At 52.8% G+C, this 19267-nt stretch overlaps 1 protein-coding gene across 1 annotated transcript; it reads left to right on the top strand.

Annotated features, from left to right (window-relative positions):
• Positions 1-19057, top strand: LRRC51 (leucine rich repeat containing 51). Its single transcript, XM_060263723.1, has 5 exons — positions 1-65; positions 4250-4347; positions 8820-9025; positions 14251-14399; positions 18214-19057. The coding sequence occupies exons 1-5, from the start codon at positions 25-27 to the stop codon at positions 18353-18355; spliced, it is 636 nt and encodes a 211-aa protein (XP_060119706.1). The 5' UTR covers positions 1-24; the 3' UTR covers positions 18356-19057.
• Positions 19058-19267: the final 210 nt, after the last annotated feature.

The following is a 19267-nucleotide window of genomic DNA, read 5'->3' as shown; positions in this document are numbered from 1 at the left end:
TGGCGACCTCCCCCCAACGTTCCGATGGGCGCCGCGGAGTCGGAGGGCGCGCGCCGGCAGCTATGGTGAGCGGGGAGGGAGCACGTGAGGATGCAGCGGGAGCCCTTCCCCCTTGCTCGCCATGCCAGAACTCGGGGGGACCCCGTGAAATGCCTGAGCAGTGGGAAGTCCTTCTTCACCCAAAGGGGGATTCACACGCGGAACTCACTGCCACAGGACGTGGTGGCGGCTGCAGGCATAGCCAGCTTCAATGGCGGATTGGATAAGCATATGGAGCAGAGGTCCAGCAGTGGCTATTAGCCAAAGTTTATCGTTGGAACTCTCCGTCTGGGGCAGTGATGCTCTGTATTCTTGGTGCTTGGAGGTGCCACAGCAGGAAGGCTTCTAGTGCCCTGGCCCCACTGATGGACCTCCTGATGGCACCTGGGGTTCTTTTGGACTGAATGGGCCATTGGCCTGATCCAACATGGCTTCTCTTATGTTCTTATGTCTGGGGCAGTGATGCTCTGTATTCTTGGTGCTTTGGGGGGGGGGGCACAGTAGGAAGGCTTCTAGTGCCCTGGCCCCACTGATGGACCTCCTGATGGCACCTGGGGTTCTTTTGGACTGGATGGGCCATTGTCCTGACCCAACATGGCTTCTCTTATGCTCTTGTGTCTGGGGCAGAGATGCTCTGTATTCTTGGTGCCTAGGGGAGGCAGCTGTTGGAGGACTTCTAGTGTCCTGGCCCAACTGATGGACCACCTAATGGCACCTGGTTTTTTGGCCCCTGTGTGACACAGAGTGTTGGACTGGATGGGCCATTGGCCTGATCCAACAGGGCTTCTCTTATGTTCTTATATGACACAGAATGTTGGACTGGAGGCGCCACTGGCCTGATCCAACAGGGCTTCTCTTATGTTCTTATGCGACACAGAGTGTTGGACTGGAGGGGCCACTGGCCTGATCCAACAGGGCTTCTCTTATGTGACACAGAGTGTTGGACTGCAGGGGCCATTTGCCTGATCCAGCATGGCTTTTCTTATGTTCTTATGTGACACACAATGTTGGACTGGATGGGCCATTGGCCTGATCCAACAGGGCTTCTCTTATGTTCTTATGTGACACAGAGTGTTGGACTGGAGGGGCCACTGGCCTGATCCAACAGGGCTTCTCTTATGTTCTTATGTGACACAGAGTGTTAGACTGGATGGGCCACTGGCCTGATCCCACAGGGCTTCTCTTATGTTCTTATGTGACACAGAGTGCTGGACTGGAGGGGCCACTGGCCTGATCCAACAGGGCTTCTCTTATGTTCTTATGTGACACAGAATGTTGGACTGGAGGGGCCATTGGCCTGATCCAACATGGCTTCTCTGATGTTCTTATGTGACACAGAGTGTTGGACTGGAGGGGCCACTGGCCTGATCCAACAGGGCTTCTCTTATGTTCCTATGTGACACACAGTGTTGGACTAGAGGGTGCCATTAGCCTGATCCAAAAGGGCTTCTCTTATGTGACACAGAGTGTTGGACTGCAGGGGCCATTGGCCTGATCCAACATGGCTTCTCTTATGTTCTTATGTGACACACAATGTTGGACTGGATGGGCCATTGGCCTGATCCAACAGGGCTTCTCTTATGTTCTTATATGACACAGAATGTTGGACTGGAGGCGCCACTGGCCTGATCCAACAGGGCTTCTCTTATGTTCTTATGCGACACAGAGTGTTGGACTGGAGGGGCCACTGGCCTGATCCAACAGGGCTTCTCTTATGTGACACAGAGTGTTGGACTGCAGGGGCCATTTGCCTGATCCAGCATGGCTTTTCTTATGTTCTTATGTGACACACAATGTTGGACTGGATGGGCCATTGGCCTGATCCAACAGGGCTTCTCTTATGTTCTTATGTGACACAGAGTGTTGGACTGGAGGGGCCACTGGCCTGATCCAACAGGGCTTCTCTTATGTTCTTATGTGACACAGAGTGTTAGACTGGATGGGCCACTGGCCTGATCCCACAGGGCTTCTCTTATGTTCTTATGTGACACAGAGTGCTGGACTGGAGGGGCCACTGGCCTGATCCAACAGGGGCTTCTCTTATGTTCTTATGTGACACAGAATGTTGGACTGGAGGGGCCATTGGCCTGATCCAACATGGCTTCTCTGATGTTCTTATGTGACACAGAGTGTTGGACTGGAGGGGGCCACTGGCCTGATCCAACAGGGCTTCTCTTATGTTCCTATGTGACACACAGTGTTGGACTAGAGGTGCCATTAGCCTGATCCAAAAGGGCTTCTCTTATGTGACACAGAGTGTTGGACTGCAGGGGCCCATTGGCCTGATCCAACATGGCTTCTCTTATGTTCTTATGTGACACACAATGTTGGACTGGATGGGCCATTGGCCTGATCCAACAGGGCTTCTCTTATGTTCTTATGTGACACAGAGTGTTGGACTGGATGGGCCATTGGCCTGATCCAACAGGGCTTCTCTGATGTTCTTATGTGACACAGAGTGTTGGACTGGAGGGGCCACTGGCCTGATCCAACAGGGCTTCTCTTATGTGACACACAGTGTTGGACTGGAGGGGCCATTGGCCTGATCCAACATGGCTTCTCTGATGTTCTTATGTGACACAGAGTGTTGGACTGGAGGGGCCACTGGCCTGATCCAACAGGGCTTCTCTTATGTGACACACAGTGTTGGACTGGAGGGGCCATTGGCCTGATCCAACAGGGCTTCTCTTATGTTCTTATGTGACACAGAGTGTTGGACTGGAGGGGCCACTGGCCCTGATCCAACAGGGCTTCTCTTATGTGACACACAGTGTTGGACTGGAGGGGCCATTGGCCTGATCCAACATGGCTTCTCTGATGTTCTTATGTGGACACACAGTGTTGGACTGGAGGGGCCATTGGCCTGATCCAACATGGCTTCTCTGATGTTCTTATGTGACACAGAGTGTTGGACTGGATGGGCCATTGGCCTGATCCAAAAGGGCTTCTCTTGTGTTCTTATGTGACACAGAGTGTTGGACTGGAGGGGCCACTGGCCTAATCCAACATGGCCCCTCCAGTCCAACACTCTGTGTCATATAAGAACACAAGAGAAGCCCTGTTGGATCAGGCCAATGGCCCATCCAGTCCAACACTCTGTGTCACATAAGAACATAATAGAAGCCTTGTTGGATCAGGCCAATGGCCCATCCAGGCCAACACTCTGTGTCACATAAGAACATAAGAGAAGCCCTGTTGGATCAGGCCAGTGGCCCATCCAGTCCAACACTGTGTCACATAAGAACATAAGCCTTGTTGGATCAGGCCAATGGCCTCTCCAGTCCATCTGTGTCACATAAGAGAAGCCATGGTGGATCAGGCCAATGGCCCCTCCAGTCCAGCACTCTGTGCCACATAAGAACCTAAGAGAAGCCATGTTGGATCAGGCCAGTGGCCCATCCAGTCCAACACTCTGTGTCACATAAGAACATAAGAGAAGCCATGTTGGATCAGGCCAATGGCCCCTCCAGTCCAACACTTATTTATTTATTTATTTATTTATTCCGGGATTTATATCCCGCCCTTCCCACGAGTGGCTCAGGGCGGCTTACAACAACCAACTCTGTGTCACATAAGAACCTAAGAGAAGCCATGGTGGATCAGGCCAATGGCCCTTCCAGTCCAACACTCTGTGTCACATAAGAGAAGCCATGTTGGATCAGGCCAATGGCCCCTCCAGTCCAACACTCTGTGTCACATAAGAACCTAAGAGAAGCCATGTTGGATCAGGCCAATGGCTCCTCCAGTCCAACACTCTGTGTCACATAAGAACCTAAGAGAAGCCATGGTGGATCAGGCCAGTGGCCCCTCCAGTCCAACACTCTGTGTCACATAGGAACCTAAGAGAAGCCATGTTGGATCAGGCCAATGGCCCCTCCAGTCCAACACTCTGTGTCACATAAGAACATAAGAGAAGCCATGTTGGATCAGGCCAATGGCCCCTCCAGTCCAACACTCTTTGTCACAGTTGCCAAAAAACCCAGGTTCCATCCGGAAGGTCTCTCCGTAGGGCCGGGACAGCAAGGCAGGTCATGGCAGGCGCCTCTTGGCCACTGATGGATGGAAGAGACAAAGTGGTGGAGTAGCGTCCACCGCCTCCTGCAGCCACTCTGGCGCCTTGGATGGTGACCCAGCCCTGACAGTTTCTTCAGCTACCACAGCCCTGCAGCCAATGCCAATGTTTTTGATTGTTTGGTTTGTGTTTTGCTAGCTTAGCCGGAAAGATGTGCACACGGTGGAGTCACAGTAAAGCTCCCGTGCAGGCCCCTCCCCTGGACTTCTCCTTCCGAGGGATCAACTTTGTACAAGGTACAGCTTGAATATCTTGCCTGCCCCCTCCCACTTTTTTCGAGGCTTCGCCAAGTGCTCGGGATTAAAAGTATATACTGGCAAGTCAGAAACTCCCTTAACAGCTAGGCAAGGTCAGGTAGAAATTATGGAGGGGCAGGTACTGCTTATTTGGGGGGGGGGGGGGATCGTTCAGTCCCGAAGCAAATGAGTGCCCAGGGAAGATAGCCACTGTAGGCTGCAGAGTCTGCCCATAGGTTCCTGCTGACATCTAGCAGAAGGGACCACAAAGCATTTTATAGGGATGCTGCATCCTGTGTCTTTCCCCTGTAGGATGCTGCATCCTATGTCTTTCCCCTGTAGGCTGCTGCATTCTATGTCTTTCCCCTGTAGGATGCTGCATCCTATGTCTTTCCCCCGTAGGATGCTGCATCCTATGTCTTTCCCCTGTAGGATGCTGCATCCTATGTCTTTCCCCCGTAGGATGCTGCATCCTATGTCTTTCCCCTGTAGGATGCTGCATCCTATGTCTTTCCCCCTGTATATATATATATATATATATATATATATCCATGTCCATCTAGTCCAGCATCCTGTGGTCTTATCAAGTAGTGGCCAATCAGTTCTCCTGGAAAGCCAAGAGAGCCAGTTTGGCGTAGTGGTTAAGTGTGTGCACTCTTATCTGGGAGAACCAGATTTGATTCCCCACATCTCCACTTGCACCTGCTGGAATGGCCTTGGGTCAGCCATAGCTCTCGCAGAGCTGTCCTTGAAAGGGCAGCTTCTGGGAGAGCTCTCTCAGCGCCACCCACCTCACAGGGTGTCTGTTGTGGGGGGAGGAAGATAAAGGAGATTGTGACCACTCTGAGACTCAGAGTATAGGGCAGGATATAAATCCAATATCTTCTTCAGCAACAGGGTAAAGAGGCGAAGGGCTTCCCCCGATGCTACCTGCTATCTTAGGGATTCAGAGGTTTAGTTCCCCTGAATGTGGAGGTTCCCCTCAGCCGCCATGGCCAATAGCCACAGATCGACCTTTCCACCATGAATCTTCTGCTTTGCCTCTCTGGCACTTTCCTTAAGTCCAGTCTAAAAGAAAGGCAGGGCCAGTCTGGGGGTGGGAAGTGTTATCAAGTTGCAGTTGGCTTGCACCCTGGAGATGTTTCTAAGGCAAAACACTTTGGGTGTGGGTTGCCGTTGCCTGCCTCTGTGTAAAAAAGAAGGGGGGACCATGTCTTTCTATGCTGGGAAACTCCCTGAGACCCAGGATTCCCGGGTAAGCAGCCATCAGGGTTGACTGGAGAACATCTACAGTGGTCTGCTGAGAAGGTGTTCTTCTAGCCAGTACTAAAACAGGAAAGGAAAGGTCCCCTGTGCAAGCAGCAGTCGTTTCCGACTCTGGGGGTGACCTTGCTTTCACAACGTTTTCACGGAAGACTTTTTTTACGGGGGTGGTTTGCCTTCCCCAGTCTTTTACACTTTCCCCCCAGCAAGCTGGGGACTCCTTTGACCGACCTCGGAAGGATGAAGGCTGAGTCAACCTCAAGCTGGCTACCTGAATCCAGCTTCCGCCGGGGATCGAACTCAGGTCGTGAGCAGAGCTTAGGACTGCAGTGCTGCAGCTTTAACGCTCTGAGCCACAGGACTCTTAGTAAGTTTATTACTAAAACAACAAGGAAGTAATAGGGGAGAAATAATAATAATAATAATATTTTTTTATTTCTATCCCGCCCTCCCCGCCGGGGCAGGCTCAGGGCGGCTCACAACATAAAACACACATTACATCAATTATGCTTATAAAATAGTTAAAACAATTACAGAGTATTAAAATTAACATAACAGTATGGCGTTAAAACAGGTTTCAATAAATTTCAGAAGTAAAACATTTCAGGAATAAAAGCATTTCTAGCAGCATATCTAGATTTGTCACAGTTTTCCGCTAGTTGAAGGCCATCTTGAAAAGGTGGGTCTTACAGGCCCTACGGAATCCCTCTAAACATCGTAGGGCCCTCACCTCCTCAGGGAGTTGGTTCCACAGTAATGGAGCAGTAATAGAGAAGGCCCGGTCCCGGGTGGCTTTCAGTCTGGCCTCCCTTGGCCCAGGGATATTCAACTGGTTTTTCCCAGATGACCTCAGTGCCCTCTGGGGCTCATATGGGGAGAGACGGTCCCTTAGGTAGGTAGGTCCTCGGCCATATAGGGCTTTAAAGGTAATGACCAGCACCTTGTAGCGAACTCGGTATGCCACTGGCAACCAGTGCAGTCCGCGCAGCCCCGGCTGTATGTGCTCCCACCTTGGGAGCCCCAACAACAGCCTAGCCGCCGCGTTCTGCACCAGCTGCAGCCGCCGAATTCGGCACACTATAGGAAATCCTGTGGAAGCCACTATGTTGTGCCTATACAACACAGTGGCAAAACTGTGACTCGGGAGCCACCTGTGGCTCTTCCACACACTTTGTGGGGCCGCCCCACATCTGCTGACGTGGAAAAGGCATTTCTCTCTTTAAATCATTTTGCTAAGCCAACCGGTGGCTTGGGGAATGCATTTAAAGTTGCTTTCTTTCCACCTCCCCATCTATCTGCCTTCCTCCCTCCCTTTCAACATCTGATGTTAATCCTGTGCAGCTCTTTTTAAATCAAGTTCGGCCACCCCTCTGGTCTACCTTGTAGGAAAAAAGATGTAGAGAAGTATCCACAGAAATATATTGCACAAAGAATAAGGTTTTCAAGGCAAAACACACAGAGGTGGCCTGCCATTGACTGCCTCAGCATAGCAACGCTGGACTTCTGGGGTGGTCTCGCTGTCAAGAATGCTATTTCTATATGCTGTTTCTATATGTGTTTAACAGACAGGCTGGAGACAAAGCAGAGCCTTCCCCCCGCCCCGCCCTCTTCTCCCCGTTTCTTTATTCTTCAATGAGTGCATAATAAATCCATCTGGACCCAGGATGTTTAGAGTAACCTTGTGCTAACGGTGTAGAGTGCCTCTCCCCCAGATTCACACAGCCAGGTCTTATCGGTTCCCAGAGAATGTGTGAGAAGAGATGTTTTTATTAGCTGATGTTCTTTAGTCATAAAAGAGATACTAGTGAGTAGCCTTTGAACCTATAACTGAATTTGCATCTTTATGTTATCCTTTTGAAGTTAACTGTAACCCTGCCTTTTGAAGTCTGCTTATAAGATACTCTTCAATGCTATGTGTGGCATCGCTTTCAAGGAGCAAGCTATTGAGTTCCTACAATAAAGCAACTTTTGATTAACCAGCAAAAAGCTTGATTATGGAGAAAGATTGGGGCTTGACATTCGCATCCAAACCCCTGCCGGGGCTGGCCCTGCTAGCTTCCAAGATCTGACGAGTCCCAGCTAGCTCAGGGGTGGAGAACAGTGGCTCTCCAGATATTTTTTTGCCTACAACTCCCATCAGCCCCAGCCAGGATGGCCAGTGGCTGGGGCTGATGGGAGTTGTAGGCAAAAAAAAAAACATCTGGAGAGCCACTATTACCCACTGTAATAGGGGAGGGACGGTGGCTCAGTGGTAGAGCATCTGCTTGGTAAGCAGAAGGTCCCAGGTTCAGTCCCCGGCATCTCCAACTAAAAAGGGTCCAGGCAAGTAGGCATGAAAAACCTCGGCTTGAGACCCTGGAGAGCCGCTGCCAGTCTGAGTAGACAAGACTGACTTTGATGGACCTTTGAGGGTCGGATTCAGTAGAAGGCAGCTTCATATGTCCATAGTTTTACTAATAGAAATTTGGGGGCTGGGATCTCATTAGCCCTTTCAAGAATAAACTCGATGGGTGACTTCTGATTTTGGGGAGGGACGGTGGCTCAGTGGTAGAGCATCTGCTTGGGAAGCAGAAGGTCCCAGGTTCAATCCCCGGCATCTCCAAAAAAAGGGTCCAGGCAAATAGGCGTGACAAACCTCAGCTTGAGACCCTGGAGAGCCATGAATGGGGCTGTGGCTCAGGGGCAGAGCATCTGCTTGGGAAGCAGAAGGTCCCAGGTTCAATCCCCGGCATCTCCAAAAAAAGGGTCCAGGCAAATAGGCGTGAAAAACCTCAGCTTGAGACCCTGGAGAGCCATGAATGGGGCTGTGGCTCAGTGGCAGAGCATCTGCTTGGTAAGCAGAAGGTCCCAGGTTCAGTCCCCGGCATCTCCAACTAAAAAGGGTCCAGGCAAGTAGGCATGAAAAACCTCGGCTTGAGACCCTGGAGAGCCGCTGCCAGTCTGAGAAGACAATACTGACTTTGATGGACCGAGGGTCTGATTCAGTATAAGGCAGCTTCATATGTTCACCCCTGAGCTACCCTGAAGCCTAACAGTTAAGGACTGTGGTCACTTAGTGGAAAGATACTCTGCACGTGCTCAGGCACACTCTACCTATTCCAGAGCCAAGAACTCTTGCCCCACCAGGGAGTCACTGTCCCGGGGCCACGTTTCTCCCTGCATAGCCACCCCCCCCACCCCCGCTCACTTGCTTTCTGCTTCTCCCCCAGACCTGCTGACCGAGGAGCCACGCCCAAGCTTGAAACCCATTAAGCGGACACAGGAAGGGCTCTTGGTGACCCAGGCCATCCGCCTCAACAACAACACCATCAACGACCTGACCGAGTTCACGGACATCATGAAGCAGCTGCTGGCGCACCCGGAAGACATCTACTGGATCGACCTCTCCTTCAACGACCTGCCCTCCATTGACCCGGTACCCAAGCCAGCTCTGAGCAGCGAGGGGCACACGGAGCAGGCGGAAGGGATGGGGGGGGGCACGGAGAACTAAGTGGGGCAGCTGGTGTGGAGTGGTTTTCTATTGCTCCCGGCCGGACCAGAACTCAGGGTTGAAATTAAATCAAGGGGATTCAGCGAAACAGGAGGAAGAACTTAGAGCGGTTCCTCAGTGGAACAGGCTTCCTCCTGGGGAGGTGGTGGGCTCTCCTTCCTTGGAGGTTTTCAAACAGAGGCTAGATGGCCACCTGACAGCAATGAGGATCCTGTGAATTTAGGGGGAGGGGTTTGTGAGTTTAGAGGGGTTCCTCAGTGCAACAGGCAACAGTGCAACAGGCTTCCTCCTCGGGAGCCAGTTTGGTGTAGTGCGTAAGTGTGCGGACTCTTATCTGGGAGAACCGGGTTTGATTCCCCACTCCTCCACTTGCACCTGCTGGAATGGCCTTGGGTCAGCCAGAGCTCTCTTATCTGGGAGAACCGGGTTTGATTCCCCTCTCCTCCACTTGCACCTGCTGGAATGGCCTTGGGTCAGCCAGAGCTCTCTTATCTGGGAGAACCGGGTTTGATTCCCCACTCCTCCACTTGCACCTGCTGGAATGGCCTTGGGTCAGCCACAGCTCTCTTATCTGGGAGAACCGGGTTTGATTCCCCTCTCCTCCACTTGCACCTGCTGGAATGGCCTTGGGTCAGCCAGAGCTCTCTTATCTGGGAGAACCGGGTTTGATTCCCCTCTCCTCCACTTGCACCTGCTGGAATGGCCTTGGGTCAGCCACAGCTCTCTTATCTGGGAGAACCGGGTTTGATTCCCCTCTCCTCCACTTGCACCTGCTGGAATGGCCTTGGGTCAGCCAGAGCTCTCTTATCTGGGAGAACTGGGTTTGTTTCCCCACTCCTCCACTTGCAGCTGCTTGCATGGCCTTGGGTCAGCCAGAGCTCTCTTATCTGGGAGAACTGGGTTTGTTTCCCCACTCCTCCACTTGCACCTGCTGGAATGGCCTTGGGTCAGCCACAGCTCTCTTATCTGGGAGAACAGGGTTTGATTCCCCACTCCTCCATTTGCAGCTGCTGGAATGGCCTTGGGTCAGCCAGAGCTCTCTTATCTGGGAGAACCAGGTTTGATTCCCCACTCCTCCGCTTGCAGCTGCCGGAATGGCCTTGGGTCAGCCAGAGCTCTCGCAGAGCTGCCCTTGAAAGGGCGGGTTCTGTCAGAGCTCTCTCAGCCCCACCCACCTCACAGGGTGCTTGTTGTGGGGGAGGAAGGTAAAGGAGATTGTGAGCCGCTCTGAGACTCTTCGGAGTGGAGGGCGGGATATAAATCCAATATCTTCTTCTTCTTCTTCCTTCCTTCCTTGGAAGTTTTCAAACAGAGGCTAGATGGCCATCTGACAGCAAAGAGGATCATAAGAACATAAGAGAAGCCATGTTGGATCAGGCCAACGGCCCATCAAGTCCAACACTCTGTGTCACACAGTGGCAAAAAATTTTATATACACACATACACTGTGGCTAATAGCCACTGATGGACCTCTGCTCCATATTTTTATCTAAACCCTTCTTGAAGGTGGCTATACTTGTGGCCGCCACCACCTCCTGTGGCAGAGAATTCCACATGTTAATCACCCTTTGGGTGAAGAAGTACTTCCTTTTATCCGTTTTAACCTGTCTGCTCAGCAATTTCATCGAATGCCCACGAGTTCTTGTATTGTGAGAAAGGGAGAAAAGTACTTCTTTCTCTACTTTCTCCATCCCATGCATTATCTTGTAAACCTCTATCATATCACCCCGCAGTCGACGTTTCTCCAAGCTAAAGAGCCCCAAGCGTTTCAACCTTTCTTCATAGGGAAAGTGCTCCAGCCCTTTAATCATTCTAGTTGCCCTTCTCTGGACTTTCTCCAATGCTGTGAATTTAAGGAGAGGTATTTGTGAGTTTAGAGTGGTTCCTCAGTGGAACAGGCTTCGTCCTCGGGAGGTGGTGGGCTCTCCTTCCTTGGAGGTTTTCAAACAGAGGCTAGATGGCCGTCTGACAGCAAAGAGGATCCTGTGAATTTAGGGGGAGGTATTTGTGAGTTTAGAGTGTTTCTCAGTAGAACAGGCTTCCTCCTCGGGAGGTGGTGGGCTGTCCTTCCTTGGAGGTTTTTCAACAGAGGCTGGATGGCCATCTGACAGCAATGCAGATCCTGTGAATTTAGGGGGAGGCGTTTGTGAGTTTCCTGCATCGCACAAGGGGTTGGACTAGATGACCCTGGAGCTCCCTTCCAACTCTATGATTCCTGACCGCTAGAGCAGTTCTTCAGGGGGACAGGCTTCCTCCTTGGGAGGTGGTGGGCTCTCCTTCCTTGGAGGTTTTCAAACAGAGGGTAGACGGCAGATCAAGAGAGAGGACAGGGGGGTTGCATCAGTGCTTATTTCTCATGATTCTTGGTGTGGTGGTGAAGTGTGAGGACTCTTATCTGAGAGAAGAGAGTTGCAGCAGCTGGAATGGCCTTGGGTCAGCCATAGCTCTTGAACGAGTTGTCCTTGAAAGGGCAGCTTCTGGGAGAGCTCTCTCATCCCCATCCACCTCACAGGGTGTCTGTTGTGGGGGAGCAAAGGAAAGGAGATTGTGAGCCGCTCTGAGACTGATTCTCAGAGAAGGGCGGGGTATAAATCTGCAGTTCTTCTTCCCTACAAACCTAATGAAATGCTGTTCCTCACTTTGGCAGGCAGCAGTTTTCCTCCAGGCCACTTTGGCCAGGGATCCTTAAGGGTTTTGCCATCTTCTGGGCATGGAGGGGAATGTATTTGTGAAGCTCCTGCATTGTGAGGGGGGTTTGGACTAGATGACCCTTCCAACTCTCTGATTCTATGAACAGAGAAATTCCACAGTGGAAGGAAAGTTAACATAAGAACATAAGAGAAGCCCTGTTGGATCAGGCCAGTGGCCCCTCCAGTCCAACACTCTGTGTCACATAAGAACATCAGAGAAGCCATGTTGGATCAGGCCAGTGGCCCCTCCAGTCCGACACTCTGTGTCACATAAGAACATAAGAGAAGCCCTGTTGGATCAGGCCAGTGGCCCCTCCAGTCCCAACACTCTGTGTCACATAAGAACAGCCCTGTTGGATCAGGCCAGTGGCCCCTCCAGTCCAACACTTTGCGTCACATAAGAACATAAGAGAAGCCCTGTTGGATCAGGCCAGTGGCCCCTCCAGTCCAGCACTCTGTGTCACATAAGAAAAGCCCTGTTGGATCAGGACAAGGGCCCATCCAGTCCAACACTCTGTGTCACATAAGAACATACGAGAAGCCCTGTTGGATCAGGCCAGTGGCCCCTCCAGTCCAACACTCTGTGTCACATAAGAGAAGCCCTGTTGGATCAGGCCAATGGCCCCTCCAGTCCAACACTCTGTGTCACATAAGAACATAAGAGAAGCCCTGTTGGATCAGGCCAATGGCCGCTCCAGTCCAACACTCTGTGTCACATAAGAGAAGCCCTGTTGGATCAGGCCAATGGCCGCTCCAGTCCAACACTCTGTGTCACATAAGAGAAGCCCTGTTGGATCAGGCCAATGGCCCATCCAGTCCAACACTCTGTGTCACATAAGAACATAAGAGAAGCCCTGTTGGATCAGGCCAATGGCCGCTCCAGTCCAACACTCTGTGTCACATAAGAGAAGCCCTGTTGGATCAGGCCAATGGCCCCTCCAGTCCAACACTCTGTGTCACGCAGTGGCCAAAAAACAAACAAACACCACGTACCATCAGGAGGTCCACCAGTGGGGGCAGGACACTAGAAGCCCTCTCACTGTGCCCCCTCCCCAAGCACGAGAAGACAGAGCTTCACTTGCCCCAGACAGAGAGTTCCAACAATATACTGTGGCTAATAACCACGGATGAACCTCTGCTCCATATGCTTATCCAGTCCCCTCTTGAAGCTGGCGATGCTTGTACCTGCCACCACCTCCTGTGGGAGTGAATTCCACGTGTTAATGACCCTTTAGGTGAAGAAGGCCTTCTTTTTACCCGTTCTAACCCAACGGCTCAGCAACTTTACCTAGTTCAACTTCTATTCATGTTCCGTTTTTTATTTTTTAATCCATGGAGGTCAGGACAACATTGACAACAGGTCACTGGCACCAAATGCTTCCGTCCAACAGGCCTCCTGATTGGCCACTGGAAATGTGATTAGCCTTGCAGATGTTTTGAGAATGTTGCCTCAGCAGCAGCTGCCCCACAGTACAGTGCAAGGATCATCACTATGTGACCGAAGGTAAGCTGCAGCAGCCATTTTGTGGCCGGCTCAGCCTCCTGCGGCAGCCATTTTGCCGCTGGCTCCGCTTCTTGCGGCAGCTGTTTTGTGGCCGCACCCACCATGCTGTGTCAGAATTCCACAGGTGCCCCCAGGGCTCAAAAAGGTTGGGAACCTCATGTATCCTCCCCCCACCCCCTTGCGAGCGGGCGATGCTGAATGAGACCGAAGAGTTCGTGATCACTCAGTAAGGTTCATGGGAGTGGAGGGGCTTGAACCCGGGTCTCCCTTGGGGCTACTCCAAAGCTCTAACCCAGGGGTGGGCAAACATGCTTAACGTAAGAGCCAGATAGAATAAAGTAAGATGTTGAAGGAAGGGAAGGGAGGGAGGAGGGAAGGAAGGGAAGGGAAGAGGGAGGGAGGAAGGAAAGGGAAGGGAGGAAGAAAGGGAAGGGAGCAAGGAAGGGAAGGGAGGAGGGAGGAAGGAAAGCAAGAAGGGAGGGAGGAAGGGAATGGAGGGAGGGAGGAAAGGGAGGAAGGAAGGGAAGGGAGGAAGAGAAGGGAGGAAGGAAGGAAAGGGAGGGAGGGAGGGAGAAAAGGGAGGAGGGAGGGAGGAAAGAAGGGAAGGGAGGGAGGAAGGGAGGGGGGAAGGAAGGAAAGGGAGGAGGGAGGGAGGGGAGAAGGGAGGGAGGGGAGAAGGGAGGGAAGGGAGGGAGGAAACTTTAACTTTAAATGCCTTTCCCTAGCCACCAGCTGGCTTTGCTTGGACAAGTGATTTGGAGAGCGAAAGGGCCTTCTCCAAGCCGGCTGATGGAGCAGAGGGGGCGTTAACAGCCACCCAGTATCTGTGAAAGAGCCACATGTGGCTCCCGAGCTGCAGTTTGGCCACCCCTGCTCTTAACCTTTGTCCCGTCCCTTGCCGTACTCTCCATCTTCCCCCCCTTGCTAAGATCTCTGCTTTGGCCTTCTGCCCGCAGGTGCTGGCTACCTACTACAACCTGCGCAACCTCAACCTCCACGGGAACAGCATCCACCAGCTGTCGGACGTCGACAAACTGGCCGTGCTCCCCCACCTGCGCAGCCTCACCCTGCACGGAAACCCCATAGAAGAGGAGAAGGGCTACAGGTAAGCCCCGGCAGCCTCAGGACAGGGGAGATGGGGCTGTGTGTGAGCGGAGATGACCCTGTGCGGAGGGACAGAGTTGCCAGCTGCAGCCTTCAGCCAGAGGATCTACATCTCTGAAAACGGGAGGGCCAGGAGGAAGTGGGCAGGCAGGAGACGGCGGACGCTCGGAAGACAGAGGAGGCGCAGAAGAAGGTTTTCAAGGGCTGAGTTTTCCCGCCAGGCAGAATTATGCAGAAGGAGAAATCAGACCAAGTCCGACAGGGCAGAGGAGGGATCAGGCCGGGTGGGGGGGGGGAGTACCTGGGCACTGCTTCAGCCAGTTGGTCTGATCTTTATTCAAAATATTTAGCAGACATAAAAATGCATAAAGCCAAAATTTTAAAACCACAGTTTTAGGCTGCTTTAACCAAGGAAAGGAAAGGGAAAGGAAAGGTCCCCTGTGAAAGCACCAGTCGTTTCCGACTCTGGGGTGACGTTGCTTTCACAACGTTTTCACGGGAGACTTTTTACGGGGTGGTTTGCCATTGCCTTCCCCAGTCCTCTACGCTTTCCCCCCAGCAAGCTGGGGACTCCTTTGACTGACCTCGGACGGAGGGAAGGCTGAGCCAACCTGGAGCCGGCTACCTGAAAACCCAGCTTCCACCGGGGATCGAACTCAAGTCGTGAGCAGAGAGTTCAGACCACAGTACTGCTGCTTTACCACTCTGCGCCACGGGGCCGCTGCTTTAACCAAAGCAGTCCTAAATAAAGCTGTCTTCCACCTCCTAAAGACTGAGGAGGAGATGACTACAGATTTATACCCCGCCCTTCTCTCTGAATCAGAGTCTCAGAGCGGCTTGCAATCTCCTGTATTTTCTCCCCCCACAACAGACACCCTGGGAAGCGGGTGGGGCTGAGAGGGCTCTCACAGCAGCTGCTCTTTCAAGGACAACCTCTGCCAGAGCTCTGGCTGACCCAAGGCTATTCCAGCAGCTACAAGTGGAGGAGTCGGGAATCAAACCAGGTTCTCCCAGATAAGAGTCCGCACACTTAACCGCTACACCAAACTGGCTTTCTGAGTGTAGGGCCAGGCACACTCCCCTGGGGAGGCTGTTCCATAATCACAGGGCTGCCACCGAAAAGGCCCTGTCTCGTGTGCCTGCCAGGTGAGTTTCTTTGATTGGTGGGCGAGTCAGGAGGGCTCCTCCCTGTGATCTCAATCCTCAGGTAGGAACATTTGGACAGAGGCCTGCAGATGCTTCGATCCTCAGCCCCGGACGGCTGCTCCTCGCTCCTGGGAAAACAACAGACTGGGCTCTGGAAAGGATCCGTAGCAGCTTCCTCTGTGGGCCTCCAAAGCTGCTCTGGGAAAGAGGAAGGAGAGGCCGAAAGGAGAACCAGCAGTCACACATCACGACGGAAGAGGGGGAAAGGCTTCAGACCAGCAATGTTGTTAGCTGGCAGCTGCTGGCTTTCGCAGGGGGAGAATTCAGGTCCACTCCCTTATTGTTTGCTGCACGTTGCAGGGCCAAGACTCCGGCCTGTATTTCAACCGAGGCCTGAATGAAGCTGGCAAATCTCACTTCCAAAAGGGCAGTGGGCTCAAGGGCACAATAGGTGACCTCCTGAAAGTCAAGAGGAGCTATTTCCTTTCCCCTGAACAAAACAGCCCAGGAGTTGGAGCTTTCCTCCCTAAGAAGGGGTCGTGGATCACACTGTGACTCTTTGGTTTGCCCTTCTGATGCCTCCTGGGTGCCCAGAAATAGCCCCGTGGCGCAGAGTGGTAAAGCTGCAGTACTGCAGTCTGAGCTCTCTGTTCACGACCTGAGTTCGATCCCGGCAGAAGCTGGGTTCAGGTAGCCGGCTCCAGGTCGACTCAGCCTTCCATCCTTCCGAGGTCGGTAATGTGAGTCAGAAACTATTGGTGCTTTCACAGGAGACTACCTTTACCTTTAGCAGCCCCGTGGCACAGAGTGGTAAAGCTGCTGTACTGCAGTCCGAGCTCTCTGCTCACAACCTGAGTTCGATCCCGGCAGAAGCTGGTTCAGGTAGCCGGCTCCAGGTCGACTCAGCCTTCCATCCTTCCGAGGTTGGTCAAATGAGTCTCCAGCTTGCTGGGGGGAGAGTGTAGATGACTGGGGAACATATGAACATATGAAGCTGCCTTATACTGAATCAGACCTTTGGTCCATCAAAGTCAGTATTGTCTTCTCAGACTGGCAGCGGCTCTCCAAGGTCTCAAGCTGAGGATTTTCACACCTCTTTGCCTGGACCCTTTTGGGAGATGCCGGGGATTGAACCTGGGAACTTCTGCTTACCAAGCAGATGCTCTACCACTGAGCCACAGCCCCATTCATGGCTCTTCAGGGTCTCCAGCTGAGGTTTTTCATGGTTACTTGCCTGGGCCATTTTTAGTTGGAGATGCCGGGGATTGAACCTGGGACCTTCTGCTAACCAAGCAGATGCTCTACCACTGAGCCACAGCCCCATTCATGGCTCTCCAGGGTCTCCAGCTGAGGTTTTTCAGGCCTACTTGCCTGGACCCTTTTTAGTTGGAGATGCCAGGGATTAGATAGATAGATAATTTTTATTTGTATCCCGCCCTCCCCGCCGGAGCAGGCTCAGGGCGGCTAACAGCATTATATAAAAACAAAGTTACATCCAGCATTCAAAATTCTGACAAGTTTAAAATCAATCAATCAATTAAATTAAATTAATAAAAGTGCTATTGCTATTCGTTCTTTTGTGGTGGCGGTTATCCTTAGCAGCTTCTTTCTTCAGCGAAGGCCAGTCGGAAGAGGAAGGTCTTGCAGGCCCTGCGGAATTGTTCAAGGTCCCGCAGGGCCCGCATTTCCTCTGGGAGTTGGTTCCATAGGCTCGGGGCTACAGAGGAGAAGGCCTGGTTGCGGGTGCATTGCAGCTTCACCTCTCTTGGTCCATTGCAGCTTCACCTCTCTGAGCCACCATCCCTCCCTTTGGCTCTCCAGGGTCTTCCCAAGCAGATGCTCTACCACTGAGCCACCGTCCCTCCCCCTAGGCAATGACAAACCACCCTGTAAAAAAGTCTGCCGTGAAAACGTTGTGATGCAACATCACCCCAGAGTCAGAAACGACTGATGCTTGCACAGGGGACTACCTTGACCTTTTAGGTGCCCAGAAGGGCAGTGCCACAGCATTCGACTAGCCCCCACGGGTTTCCTAGCAGGCCCAGTTCATGCGCAGTGGCCTTAGTGCTGTGAAGGGACATAATCATGCAATGCAAGGGCAGCTTGACTGTTTTTTTGACGACTGGGGAGCGGCGGGGGTGGGGGGGGTGGGGTATTGTAATCAGCCTCATCACGATTTGTTATAGAGACAAAGGATCTTAAGCCAGAGGGCTAGGAGCACCACTGATCAGAGAGGGCAGATCAAGGCAGGGGAGGGGCACACCCAGCTCTCAGCTTTCCTACCTAAGGCTGCCTGGTTCCCTACCAGTGAGGGGGAAGGGTTCCCTTCTCCAGGTTGGAAAAATCATGGAGATTTGGGGGTAGAGGCTGGGGAGGGGAGCTGCAACGAGAGCCAGCTTGGTGCAGGAGCTGAGTGTGCGGGCTCTTATCTGGGAGAACCGGGTTTGAGTCCCCACTTCTCTTCCATATAAACATATGAAGCTGCCTTGTGAGTCAGAACCTCGCTCCATCAAAGTCAGTCTTGAGTTGCGTTGACCAGAGTTGAGCTTTTGCCTCCTGTGCACAGCCAGGTGGGGGGAGGGAGAGGGGAGAGGGAGGCCCTTGCTTCTCACTGTCTCTGAAGGAGCCCACAACTAACAGACCCCGCCCCGTGCCTTCCCCCTCCCCAGGAGCTACGTCATCTCCACCCTGCCCAACCTGAAGTCCTTCGATTTCAGCGGCGTCACGAAGCTCGACCGCTCCACCGCTGCCGTCTGGCGCCGCATGAACATCAAGCCCAAGAAGGTCCGGAAGAGGCCGAGCAACTACTGAGGGCCCGATCCGATCCAGCCGCGAGAAGGGGGCCGCTGCCCCCTGCATCCTAGGTTAAGAATAGAGCAGTAGAGCAGTTTTGCACGTAAGGAGGCTCACAGGGATCACAGTGCCAGGCAGGGGCTCGACGCTGGAGGAGGAGGGGAGAGATCTCTAGACGGCACAGGGGAAACCAGGCAGGTCATTGGCCACGCAAGGGCATCCCAGCATATGGCAGCCAAACTCCCCCCCTCTCCAACCCGCCCTCCTCGTGTTCCTAAGCCCTCTGGGCAGAAGGTGAAGTGTCAGGGGGTCCCTAGGAGGGGGAGGGCAGAAAAAGCACTGTGCCAAGCCTCTCTTCTGTGCCATGCTCCTCCCCAATGGGGTGGAGTCTTATAGGCCCCGCCCACACACAATGGAAGGGTTTCTTCTGAGCAGAGCTGAGACTTCCCTGGTTGCTGATTTTCTCTCACACCCGCCAAAGGGAACTCTGGGCAGGAGCTGCTTCCCCTGTGGATGGCACCGTCACTGTTGCCTCACCAGGGGGCGCTTTCCAGGAACTCACGCCACCAGGGAGCCCACGCCAACCGGAGCTGCGGAGGATCGGGCCCTCGCCTGGCTACAGCCGCTCACTCCCAAGACTGCACAAGCTAACAGTGCCCTGTGATGCGTTTCTCTTTTAATATTTGCCAGCCACATTTTCAAATAAAGAGCGCTTCGGGAGCACGTGTCCCACCTGCCCTCATCGCGAGGGGGAGCGGGGCTCCAGCCCATTCCAGGTAGGCCTCTGAAGTCACACCTCCACACCACTGAGGTGAGGCCAGGGGGTGGAAAGAGTGCTAAAGGAGAAAAGGGTGAGGTGTTATTTGCAAAATAAATCCGAAGAGTTTCCGGCTCAACATTAGGAAGAACTTCCTGACCGTTAGAGCAGTT

The sequence above is a fragment of the Heteronotia binoei genome, unplaced genomic scaffold, assembly GCF_032191835.1.
Source record: "Heteronotia binoei isolate CCM8104 ecotype False Entrance Well unplaced genomic scaffold, APGP_CSIRO_Hbin_v1 ptg000795l, whole genome shotgun sequence".
Classification (NCBI taxonomy): Eukaryota; Metazoa; Chordata; class Lepidosauria; order Squamata; family Gekkonidae; genus Heteronotia; species Heteronotia binoei.
This window is presented reverse-complemented; position numbering and strand designations above follow the sequence as displayed.

Excerpts from the sequence above, each read along its gene's own strand:
- LRRC51 (XM_060263723.1), top strand. The coding sequence starts at position 25 with ATGGGCGCCGCGGAGTCGGAGGGCGCGCGCCGGCAGCTATG. Across the intron at positions 66-4,249 it reads GGCGCGCGCCGGCAGCTATG|CTTAGCCGGAAAGATGTGCA; the intron begins GTGAGCGGGGAG and ends GTGTTTTGCTAG. Across the intron at positions 9,026-14,250 it reads ACCTGCCCTCCATTGACCCG|GTGCTGGCTACCTACTACAA; the intron begins GTACCCAAGCCA and ends TTCTGCCCGCAG.